We start from the raw sequence: 12,170 nt of genomic DNA, 5'->3' as shown, positions 1-12,170 counted from the left end.
ATTAATATTCCAGTGTATGTGCACATTTTCTTTGTTCATTTATATGTTGATGGACACTTAGGTGGGTTCAGTATTTTGCAAATAATTCTGCAATAAACATGGGAGTGCAAGTATCTTTTCAGGATACTCATTTCCTTTGGATATTTCCTCAGAAGCTGGAGCATATCACAGTTCTATTTTTAAATTTTTTCAGCAAGCTCCATGTTGTTTTCCATAATGGCTATACAAATTTACATTCCCATCAAGAGTGAATAAGGATCTCCTCTTCTTCACATCCTTGTCAACATTTATCTTTTGTCTTTTTGATAATAGACATTTTAACAGGAGTTAATATCACATGGTTTTTAATTTGCATTTCTCTGATGATTAGTGATATTGAGCATTTTTCACACACCTGTTGGATATTTGCATGTCTTCTTTTGAGAAATATCTATTCAGGTCTTTAGCTCATTTTAAAAATTGGTTTGTTTTCTTGCTATTGAGTGGTTGTGTTGTTTGTTTCTATCTCTTTGTTAAACTTCTAGTTTGTCCCTGTGTTATTTTCTTGATGTTATTTAGTTACCATCTGTGTTCTTTTGTAGTTCACTGAGCTTCTTTATGATAATTATTTGGAATTGTTGTGAGTTCTCTATTTCTTTAGGGTCTGTTACTGATGTTTTATTTTGTTCCCCTAGTGATGTCATCATCTTTGGTTATTTGTGATCCTGTAGTCTGTGTTGGTGTCTGTGCATTTGTTGAAATAGCTACTCATTCAGTCTTTATAGGTTGACCTTGACCAGAAAAGCCCTTTATCAGTCAGCCTGTCTTCAGATTCTAAGCTGGCTACACGGTAGGGTCTAATGTGGGCTTGCTGCTGGAGTCCTCAGGCCTGGTGTCTGGCCAGTGGTGGATGGGCCTGGCCTAAGTCTGTGCAGTGAGACTTGCACTTGAGTTTATGGTGGCAGGCCTAGCACCACGGTCCATTTCAGTTGGCCAGTTCACTGGGTCCTAGTGAGGATGAGGGCCCGGAGCCTATATCCATAGGGACACCTGGATTCATGGGGGCTGTTCAGACACTGAGGCGGCCTTGAGCCTGAGTCTGCTGGGGCTGGTCTGGTGTTGGCATAGGCTGGTATAGGTGCTGATATGATGCTGGAGTCTCTTGGGGCAATTCCTGTGCCTGTTTTTATGCGGGTGGGTCTGGAGTCTGGATCTGGTCTGAAGCCTGATGTTGTAAGGGCCGTCCTGGTACAGCAGTGGGCTTCCTGGCTAGGGCTGCAGAAGACAACCTATTGCTGGGATGAGCCTTGAGCTTGACTCTATAGGGGCTGGATGGAGCCTGGGTTAGGTCTGAAGCCCAGGATGGGTCTAGGGTTGGGATGTTGTTACTGCTGGCCTGGATCTAACCCTGTGCCTGGGGAAACAGGGGCTGACCTGTCACTGGTGTTCACTAGGGCAGGTCTAGTGCTGGGATGGTGGCAAAGTCCAGTAATCAGCTAACTTTCTTTTCCCCCATGTGGAGGACAAGGCCTGCTTGGTCGTGGGGAAAGAGTGACCCAGATAATGTGAATCTGTGCTTCCTACTATCTTTAATGAGTCTCTTCTTATTCCTATGCTCCAGGCATGTGCTGTAACTTCTCATTTGATTCCTTAGCTCTTCTTATCTGTACTTTTGTACACAGAGGAGAAAAAAAGCACTGGGAAGTCCTAGTCTGCCATCTTGCTGAGGTCACTCCCTGTCTTCTTTTTGTTAAGAGAGCTTATAATGATTGAATGTTCAGTTATATAAATTCTTGTTCTTCCATCTGTTGAATCAACTGTCCTTTTGTTTGTAATATCGTAAATTATTTTGATTGGTATGTATTTAGAGTTCTTTTTTGATACTGGGTATTGAACCAGGATAATTCTACCTCTGAGCTACATCCCCAGCCCTTTTAGTTTATTTATTTATTTATATTTTTTGAGAAGGGGTCTTGCTAAGTTGTCCAGGCTGGTCTTGAATTTGTGATCCTCCTGCCTCAGACTCCAATTACCTGAGATTAGAGATATGTACCACTGTGCCCAGAAGCATTTTGATCTTTTTTAAAAATTAAAAATTGCATTATTAAGTGCTGCTCGATGGCACCTGCCCAAGGGCAGTGGGGCCCACGGGCTTGCCCCCAACATGTAGACATACTGTGGGTGCGCAGCAGTGGATGGAGTCTGCTTTTCTGGCAGAAGTTCTCATTTATCAACTATGGAAATGGAACAGAAAAAATGATTGTGAGTAAGGAGTTGGGCCCAGATGTGGCCTTGTACTGCTGTTCGGCATGTCATGGGGATGACACCTGGAGCTACAGCCACCCTGTTCTGGGTAGCACCAAGTCTCGAAGCCTGTCGGCCTTGCCTGCCTGGGGCAGCACCAAGGAGTTCAGGAGGATGCGCTCTCTCCATGAGCCCTGCCCAGTGACCACGTTTGGACCAAAGGCCTGTGAGCTGTAGACCCCCCAGACTATCAGACACATTCAGGACCCTGCCAACCTGAGGTTGACATGCAACAAATCTCCAAAGTGCATGCTTGTCATTAGGAAGGTCCCTGACGCCAGTCTGCTGCAGCCCTTCAAAAAGCTGTGCGTGTAACTCCTGGAGGAGAACAACATGATCATGTACATGGAAAAGAAGGTGCTGGAAGACCTTGCTATAGTGAGTGACGAAACTTTGGGTCCCTGAAGAAGAGGTTCTGCACTTTCTGGGAAGATTATTATGACATCTCCAACCAGGTCAACTTCATCATCTGCCTGGGGGTGACGGGATCCTGCTCTGTGCCTCCTCGCTCTTCCAGGGAGAGTGCCTCCAGTCATGGTGTTCTACCTAGGTTCCCTGAGCTTCCTGACCCTGTTCAACCTCAAGAACTTTCAGTCCCAAGGAACCCAGGTGATAGTAGGGAATGCAGCTATTGTTCTTCGGAGTGGGCTGAGGGTCAGGGTGGTGAAGGAGCTCAGAGGCAAGAAGAGGACCACCCACAATGGGCTCAGTGAGAATGGCCTGCCAGCCCTAGGCCTGGACACAGAGATTGGGAAGCAGGCCGTGCAGTACCAGGTTTTGAACAAAGTGATGACTGATAGAGGTCCCTCCTCATACCTGTCCAACGTGGTTGTCTACCTGGACGGACACCTCATGACCACAGTGCAGGGCAATGCAGTGATTGCGTCCACCCGGACCAGCGGCATAGTTTATGCAGCTGCAGCGGGAGCCTCCATGATCTACCCCAAAGTGCCGGCCATTATGCTCACATCCATCTGCTCACACTTGCCGTCCTTCTGGCCCAAGGTGGTCCCTGCAGGGGTCGAGCTGAAGATCATGGTGTCACCAGAAGCCAGGAACACTGCATGGGTGTCCTTGGATGGATGGAAGCCTGAGGAAGTCTGCCATGGAAACAGCATCACCGTCACCACCTCCTGCCACCTGCTGCCCTCCATTTGTGTGCGGGGCCAGGTGAGCGACTGGTTCCAGAGCCTGGCCCAGTGTCTGCACTGGACATGAGGAAGAAGCCAGCCCTCATGGAGGATGAGGAGGACAGCTAGGTGTGCAGGGTAGCACCCGGCCTCACTATGGTGCCACTGTGTCCCACCTGTCATCTGCAGCAGGGGAGCCTGGTCTGCCTTTTGCCAACCAGATGAGCTCTTTAACCTTTTCTAACATAACTCTTTTTCATTTCTAAAGTACAGTGAGAGCTGTGCTGGGCACCCTGCACTCCCCCAGCAGGGGTCCTGCGACTCCAGGTCGGAAACTTTCCATATATCAGTCTTGAAATTCAGAGGGGTCAGAATGAATTAATCTGTCTTTCTGTGTTGAAATAAATGCCTCAGCCCGGAAAAAAATGGCATTATTAAAAAAAATTAGCTTTCTGACTTTGTTCTTATGTCTGCTATATTTTGTAACGATTTTCTGATGCTCAATAAGGAGAAGCATGCTTGATCCTGACAGACAATTTAGCATACGTGGAAGCATCATGGATTCCGTTGTGCTTTGTTGTTATTTATTTGTTTTAGACAACTTCCTTTGAACTTTAATGTCATAGAGTGACCCTTCAAATTTGGCCTCATCACGTGTTGCAGGAGGACTTTTGTTGCTTTCCCAAGCTGTTTGGTAAAAAGATAAACCTATTACCTGGGGTTCAGGACAACTAGTTTTGTTAGGGACTCTATTGTAGCATAACCTACATTGATATCTCAAGCACTGGGCCATTTGGAAACCTGCTAAATAAAATAATTACTTTGATGTTTGTTAAAATGAGAGATTGAGAGATTGAATTCAACTGTGAATGCAGCAGTGATGACTGGGTACTTACAAAGTCAACCAGCAGGGTCAGGAATCTGTGGATGGTAAAACACCAAGAGGAGACATCAAGGGTAGGAAGATTTTTGCTAAACTGACTTAATAGGATTCTTGTAAAACGCAGACCAAGGACTTACACATCATAGGTGTGAGATGAGGGACTGATCAGATATCAAGGGTGGGAGGGTTCTGGTTATACTGGGCTATGAAGAATCATTCTAGAGTTGGCCTATGCAGGCCAAGGACAGGATGGGACCAAGGTCAAGGCCTGCTAATGCTTTTAGATATTGTTTCTGAAAAAGAAACTTCTTTAACTTTTGAAAGTTATATCAACTTTGCTGGGGAAATTACTGAGAAAAACTAACAGGGTCATAAAAAATGATCTTTTGTTATACATTGCTGAGTTTGTTTTGCATATTTTGTTTGGGATTTATGAGTCTGTATTCATCATTGAGATTTGCTTGTAATGTCTTTTTGTGTAATGACATTGTCAGCTTTTGGTATGAAGGTTCTGTTCTCCTTAACAAGGAGGTTTGTGAATGTTCTTTACTTTTATTATCTGAAAGAGTTTAAACATTTTTTGTTGGTGCATTAAAATAGTGGGATTCATTGTTACATATTCATACATGTACACAACATAATTTGGTCAATTTAATTCCCCAGTACCTCCCCTTTCCATCCTTTCCTCTCTCTCCTTGTTCCCCTTTCTATACTCTGATGGTACCTTCTGCTTTCATGATCTCCCTTTTATCTTCCTGCCTGACCCTTTTTCTGTCTTTCTTTTTAGTATCTAGAAGAGTTTTCATAAGATAACAATCAATTATTTCTTTAAAAACTTTTTTTTTTTTAACTTGAACTCACTGTTGTGGCCATCTGGGTTTGAAATTTTCTCTGAGGAAAGATTTTGGAGAACTGATTTAATTTTCTTATTATAGGTCTTTCAGGGTTTTAATTTCTTCTTGCATTAGTTTTGATGTTATATTTTTAAGCAGGTTATCTATTTAACCTAAAATTTCAAGTTTGTTATTAGAAATTTTTTTGTAACATCCTATTTGAAGAGATGTTCTTTTTTAACTTTTAAATATTTTGATATTTATGAATTCTGTATTATGAACACTAAAGATTTCTGCTGGTAATGTATATTGAGATGTCATTCTTATTACTATTATTGGTTATTGCTTGTTCTTTTTCTTGATTGGTTTCACCACAGACATATAATTTTTTTTTTTGCAATATACTTTTTTTGTTTTGCTAATGGGTTTTCCCTAACTGTCTTCTTGTGAAGCTGAATAATGAAACAGGCAAATAGTGACCCCAGATGAAGAAACCAGGTGACAAACCTTTAAAAGGAAAGGCAAGACAAAACAGCTCACCAGGACTGCAGCAGATGTTTACAACTATTTTGCAACCAAGAAGATGTTTGAGCTCTTCTTTCCTGATGTGTCAATAATCAACTATTTACTGGGCCAGGGTCAGTGTGGAATGGAATTTCCTCCTGTTCTCAAGGTGTTTATATTATGGAATCAGGGTGGGTTTCCCCATGGTGCAGTCAATGCTGCAGTCAGGAGACAAACAAAGTAAGACAGTAAGGAGGGAGAGGGGCATTCTTGGTACAGAAGGCTGCTGAAGATCCTCTAAGAATGCACATCTGTCTTATCCAGGGCACAGTGGGCCAGACAGTGCAGGGGATCCTGGCCCTGCTCCCTGGACCCTTCTAGTTCTCTCCATGACTTCTTTTTTTCCACCTACTTTCAATGTTGGTTTTTCAGGCAAAAGAAAATAACATACATGCAAGTTAGGAAGAGAAACAAAATGATTCCTAGGATGACACCATCCAGCTAAAAAAAAAGTGACATTCCTCATACTGTGAGCTCCCTTCAGGCAACCAGTGAGGAGAATCCCCTACACCCTCATTTTTCTTTCATTCTATCATGGCCCCATGACCACAAATGTCAGGGCGAAGGCGAGAGGAGGCAGCTAAACCACCTCAGATTCCTGGGCACCCAGAAATCATCACAGGCTGGCATTTACAATGAAGATGCTGGTATTTGACAAAAAGCAACCTCCCTGTGACCAGTCCCCTCCAACAAACCCTATGGAGTGGTGGTGGCACCACCCCTTTGGCCTCCCAGGCAGGGATGGGATGCCAGCTTTTTGAAGAATAATCTTTTTGCTTTGTGAACTTCTTTATGTGTCTTTCCCACCCCTCTCATCTGTATTACTTCCGTTTTTTAAGGAAAAAAGGATTGATCCCCTTCCATCCATGTTGCCATTCTGTTGAGAGCCACAGCCGAAGGGGCCCCAGCAAACTTCCAGCTGCCAGCAAACTTCCAGCTGCCAGCTGATGATTGGCTCACAGCAGCCCCAGCAAACTTCTAGCTGCCAACTGATTGGCTCCTCTGCAGTAATGCTCATTGGGCTGTTTCCCTGCCCTTTCAGATCAGGGAGCTGCTCACTGGGGGACTTTTTTTTGGCTCTGCCCATGAGACCCAGCCAATCAGCCTCAAGAGCATGAGGAGTGGGGGAGGTTGAGAGGCTTGTGGGAAGCCGGTGGTGGCAGTTGGGCTCTGAAGGTTTTTCCTGAGGAGCTGTGTGGTTTGGTGTGTGTGTGTTCTAAAAATAAAGTTCATTTCTTTTGACAAGTGACTCCTGAATTGTGCCTAGCCAGACTGCGGCATCTATGCCTAAGTTCTTATAATGGGTATCACATTATTTTGTAGCTTTCTCCCTTTCTTTACATTTGAATACATGGTTATAAATTCTCTCGAAATATGTTTTATTTGCATCTCCCTGTTCTGATATGCAGCATATTGGTTGTCATTCACATAAAATATATATTTAATATACATAATTATTTTTCTTTGACTCTTGAATGATCCTAAATGTGTTCCTCAATTCCTAAGTATCTGGGGGAGTTTAAAAGTGTAGGAGACAAAAGGGTTTGAGAAATTTTACTGTTCCTACTCATTCAAGATGGGGCCATTGAAGCCATGGGACATGATGGTGACTCCTACACTGTATTTTTTGTCTACAACTGAAGAAACAAGATGTGAACAGTGTATGCACTGGGTTACTCATAGGTAGGAGAAACTTCTCTTTGGTGAACTCTTATTTTAATTCTTTCACGTTTTTATCATTGTACTATAGTTACATATAACATTGAGGTTCATTTTGACATAATCATACATACATGGAATATAATTTCCTGTTTCAGTCCTCAGTGCTCCCTCCACTCCTCCCTCCCCCTATTCCCCTTCCTCTGCTCTAGCGGTTTTTCTTTTATTTATTATTAGTTTTTTTAAAATTGGTGCTTTATAGATATTCATAAAAGTGTAACTTATTGTGATATATTCACATATGTGCATAGAATAATTTTGGTCAATTTCATCCCACAATCCCTCTTTTTCTTGTCCTTCCTCCCTCCTACGCCAGTTAGAATGGCAATCATCAAGAATGTAAAAATAATAAATGCTGGTGAGGATGTGGGGGAAAGGTACATTCATATGTTACTGGTAGGACTGCAAATTAGTACAAACACTTTGGAAAGCAGTATGGAGATTCCTGGAAAGACTAGAAATATGGACCATATGGACCAGACATCCTACTCCTTAATGTTTATTAACAAATGAACAGACTACAGTGATACAAGTGTATCAAAGTTTATAAGCAGCTCAATTCACAATAGCAAAGTTATAGAGCCAGTCCAGGTGCCCATCAATAGATGAGAGTAAACAAAAGGTGGCATATATACACAAGGAAGTTTCACTCAGCTCTAAAGAATGAAATTATGGCACTTGCTGGTAAATGGATGGAACTGGAGACCATCATGCTAAGTGAAATAAAAGACCAAGAAAGTAAAGAGCTGAATGTTTTCTCTCATAAGTGGAAACTAAATCAGAGTAAGAAAAAAAAAGTGGGAGCAGTTTGGATTCTCTCTGATGTGCAGATACTAACACATAATAAATGGGAGAGGGAAGAATAGAAATTCATTAAACAAAGAGGGATGAAGAAAAGGGGGACAATGGGAATAGGAAAGACCTTAGAATGAATCCCACCTAACTTTCCTGTGCTCATATATGAATACACGACCAGTGAAGCTCCACATCATGTACAAACACAAGAATGGAAAGTTATACTCCATGTATGTGTATTATGTCAAAATACACTGTCATGTATATCTAAAAAGAACAAATGAAAAAAGAAAAAAAATAGAAGGGAGATTAGTGGAGTAGAGGAAGGGAATTGCAAGGGAAGGAGGAGGGACCAAAAAAGGGGAGAATTGCCGTGTACATATATGAACATACCACAGTGAATTCTACCTTTATGCATATCTATAAAGCACCAATTAAGAAAAACAAAAACTAGGGGCCCGGGAAATGGCTCAAGGACTAGTGTGCTCACCTGGCATGCATGAGGTACTGGGTTTGATCCTCAGCACCACATAAAATAAAATATTGTGTCCACCTAAAGCTAAAAAATAAATATTAAAAAAGAAAAACAATAACTAAATAGAAGTAAGACCTGTAAACTAGAGGAAAAGGATGAAAGGGAGGGAGAAAGGGAGGGAAAAAGAAAGTACTTGGGACTGAAATGGAGCAAATCATATTCCATGCATGCATGATTATGTCAAAATGAATCTCTTATGTACACCTAGAATACATTTAAGAAAAGATAAGAGAACTTTTTTTTTCTGGTAAAGTGAATTAGCAGACACAGATGACCTCTGTTTTTCCTCTCGCCTGAACACTTAAAAGTCCTCCTGACCTTTGTTTCCGTGGACTCAAGTTCAGACTGAATTACGGCCTCTCCCTCTATTGTGGTGGCCTTGAATAAAGTCTTCCTTACTGTTTAAATTTGTCTGGTATAAATTTTTGCCTTTCCATCCTGTAGGGATTTTGAGATTCTTTTTCGCCAAACTGTAGCCCTGTCCTCGAACAGTTAGTCCTATTCCCAGTCTGGCCAAATCGGGCATTCCTCACTGGTTAAACCTCATTGTGATGCTAAGAATCCATCCTGTCTTGAATTTGAGTTCTTCAAAAATTGTAATAGAGGAGTCCAATTAGGAAGATGTTTTGAAGAGCTTTGGCTTCTACTCTGGGGAACTGCCCTCTACTGATGAGTAGTACAGCATTTTCCCAAGCCAAACAATCTCCACAAAGCCCCCTTCATGTCCTTATTCCTGAGGCTGTAGATAAAAGGATTCAGCATAGGGGTGACCATTGTATACACAATCGAAGCCACCATTCCAGTATCTGCTGAGTAGGAGGATGAGGGCTGGAAATACACCAGGAAGACAGTTCCATAGAAGAGAGTGACCACTGTCAGGTGAGAGCCACAGGTGGAGAAGACTTTGTGTTTCCCCCCAGCAGAGGGGATCCTGAGGATGGTGTGCATGATGTGGGCGTAAGAGACCAGGACACAGGTGAGAGGGACCACGCCCGAGAGGGCAGCTTCAGCGAACATCGTGATCTGAAAGGCAAGCTTGAGGAGTGGGAGAAGGTCACAGAAGAAGTGTGGGATGGAGCGGGAGGCACAGAAGGAGAGCTGAGCCATCTGGAGAGTGAGGGAAAGGGCCAGGAGGTTGGAGCAGAACCAGGACGTGGCCACCAGCAGCAGGCATCGCTGGGGACACATGACAGTGGTGTAGTGCAGAGGCAGGCAGATGGCCACGTAGCGGTCATAGGCCATGACGGCCAGCAGGAAGTCATCCAGCAGGGCCAGTGCAATGAAGTAGTACATCTGCAGGAGGCACCCAGTGTGGGAGATGGTGTGCTGCTGCGTGTGGATGTTCACCAGCACCTTGGGGACAATGGTGCAGGTGAAGCAGGTATCCACGAAGGACAGGTTGGCCAGGAAGAAGTACATAGGTGTGTGGAGGTGCTGGTCAGAGCCAATGGCCAGGATGATGAGCAGGTTGCCCAGCAGGGTGACCAGGTACATGCCCAGGAAGAGCCCAAACAGGAGAGGTTGCTGCTCCTGGTGCTCAGAGAAGCCCAGGAGCAGGAAGTCAGAGATGGTGCTTTGGTTTCTAATTTCCTTCTAAGGAAGAGAAATAAATATACAATTATGGTTAAGTGAGCTAGACTGAAAATTTCAGAGTCTGATGACTTTGCTATGTGTTTCTAACGTCGGGTAAACAATTCCAGGGATTCTGTGTATGTGTGTGTGCATGTGTATGTTCCTGTATATATGTTGAGGGAGACAGAAAAAAGAATAAAGCCTTCAGAGGGGAGCCAGCTGAGACTTAGGGGTCTCTGGGTTTGTTGGGAGAGCTCTGATCCCCTTTGCCTCTGACCACCGTTGCAGTGAATTAATGTGGATGCAAGAAGTTTGGGAACCAAAAAGCACTTCATCAGTAGGGATACATCATTTTAATTTTCATTAACTTTACACATACCAACATCTCTTGTTTCAGAATCAGGGGTTTGGCTTCCTGGAGATGGAATAGGATTTTTTTTCTCTATTCCCTAGGCTCAGTCTGTCCTAACTCAAATGATAACCTCTCTGAATTGCTGTTTCCTAGTTTGTACCATGTGTAACTTCTTCATAGAGTATGGAAGTTATTGTTGAGATAATACATGTGGGAAGCAGGTCTTCGTGGACAAATGTGACATGCTGCTACTGAATATTCATTTGTTTATTGTATTGATTAAAATACAATGTCCCCTTTGGAGTCTGATAGAATATCCCTACTCTCTGTGGTTTTGAGAAAGTCATGTAACTTCTATCAATTTAATTTCCCACACTTGTTTAAGTGGGATAAGAGTAGAGTTGTCAATTGGCCTTATGATGATGTTATATATCCATCCACCCAGATTGTTGATGACTGGTTAAGTCTTGTGAAGAACCTGGCTGTTGTACTGCTATCCATTGTGTTGCAGACCTTGGGAGAGCTCTAGTGCTTGTTGCCTAGCATTAATTAAAGGTGGAATGAAATATGAAGATGCAGCACAATTCATAAGACAAAAGCAGCGTGGAAATCTTAGCAGTAAGCAACTCTTATAGCTGGAGAAATACAGTCCTAAAATGTGGCTGTGCTTTAAAGATTCCAGAGGTCATAGAAACAGCTGTTGCATTCAATAAAACCCATACATCATCAAAAGCCAATCGAGAACATGGGTAGTGTCAGAATGTCAGGTAGTGTAGTGGTAATGCCATACTTCTTAAGTTCTTGTATAAGTTTGTTTAAGGTTACATTGGTTGCATTTTGTGTGATAAAGATCTCATGTTTTATGTAACTTCCAACAGGAGCAGGGAAGTTTATTTGAGCCACGTTAATTTAGTTAAAAAAAAACACTCAATAGGATTATGAAAGAATTTTAAAAATTGAATACAGAAATGATGCAAAGTAATTGATGTCAGTGTCAATATATTCCGTTTGATAGTCTCAATGCTTTTAGTATGAAGTTGGGAGTGGGGAATGAAATACACCTGCTAACAAAAAGCATCAATTCTTTGATCCTGTAATACTGAGACAATAAGAATGGATGTGCACTGAGGTTTACCCCATCCAGATCAGAACCCTTGTAAAATACTTTGTGGATTTCAACCCAACACTTCTGTGTCCAAGTTAACCACTCCTGTGGGGGCTACTTGGTGGACTAGTAATGAATTTCTACAGTTCACTTGTCTGCAAAGAGGTCGTGCTGTGTTTGGCAGTAATCTCCACTGTCCTTCAGATACTCCATAAATGTGTGACCACAGAATTGAGAAATACGTTTACTCATTGAAGATGTGACATAATCATGCAGCAGGTCCCGAGTCAGCCGTGATACAGGTAGGGGCAGTGGGGGCTGTGGCTGCAGGGCAGGGTTGTAGTGGGGCAGTGGAGGCCAATGAAGGCTGCAAAGGGGGCACCAGGCTATCATGCAGTG

At 42.8% G+C, this 12,170-nt stretch overlaps 1 protein-coding gene and 1 pseudogene across 1 annotated transcript; one reads left to right on the top strand and one right to left on the bottom strand.

Moving 5' to 3' along the window:
• The first annotated feature begins 1,480 nt into the window (after nucleotides 1–1,480).
• LOC124097337 (NAD kinase-like) lies at nucleotides 1,481–3,657 on the top strand (annotated as a pseudogene).
• Nucleotides 3,658–9,405: 5,748 nt separating this feature from the next.
• Nucleotides 9,406–10,323, bottom strand: LOC124097335 (olfactory receptor 1N1-like). The gene has a single exon (XM_046451768.1). It carries the CDS (start codon nucleotides 10,234–10,236, stop codon nucleotides 9,406–9,408), a length of 831 nt encoding a protein of 276 aa, XP_046307724.1. The 5' UTR covers nucleotides 10,237–10,323.
• Nucleotides 10,324–12,170: the final 1,847 nt, after the last annotated feature.

The sequence above is a fragment of the Marmota monax genome, unplaced genomic scaffold (assembly GCF_021218885.2).
Source record: "Marmota monax isolate L192 unplaced genomic scaffold, Marmota_monax_Labrador192_F-V1.1 WCK01_AAM20220418_F8-fsc00020, whole genome shotgun sequence".
NCBI classification, from domain to species: Eukaryota; Metazoa; Chordata; class Mammalia; order Rodentia; family Sciuridae; genus Marmota; species Marmota monax.
This window is presented reverse-complemented; position numbering and strand designations above follow the sequence as displayed.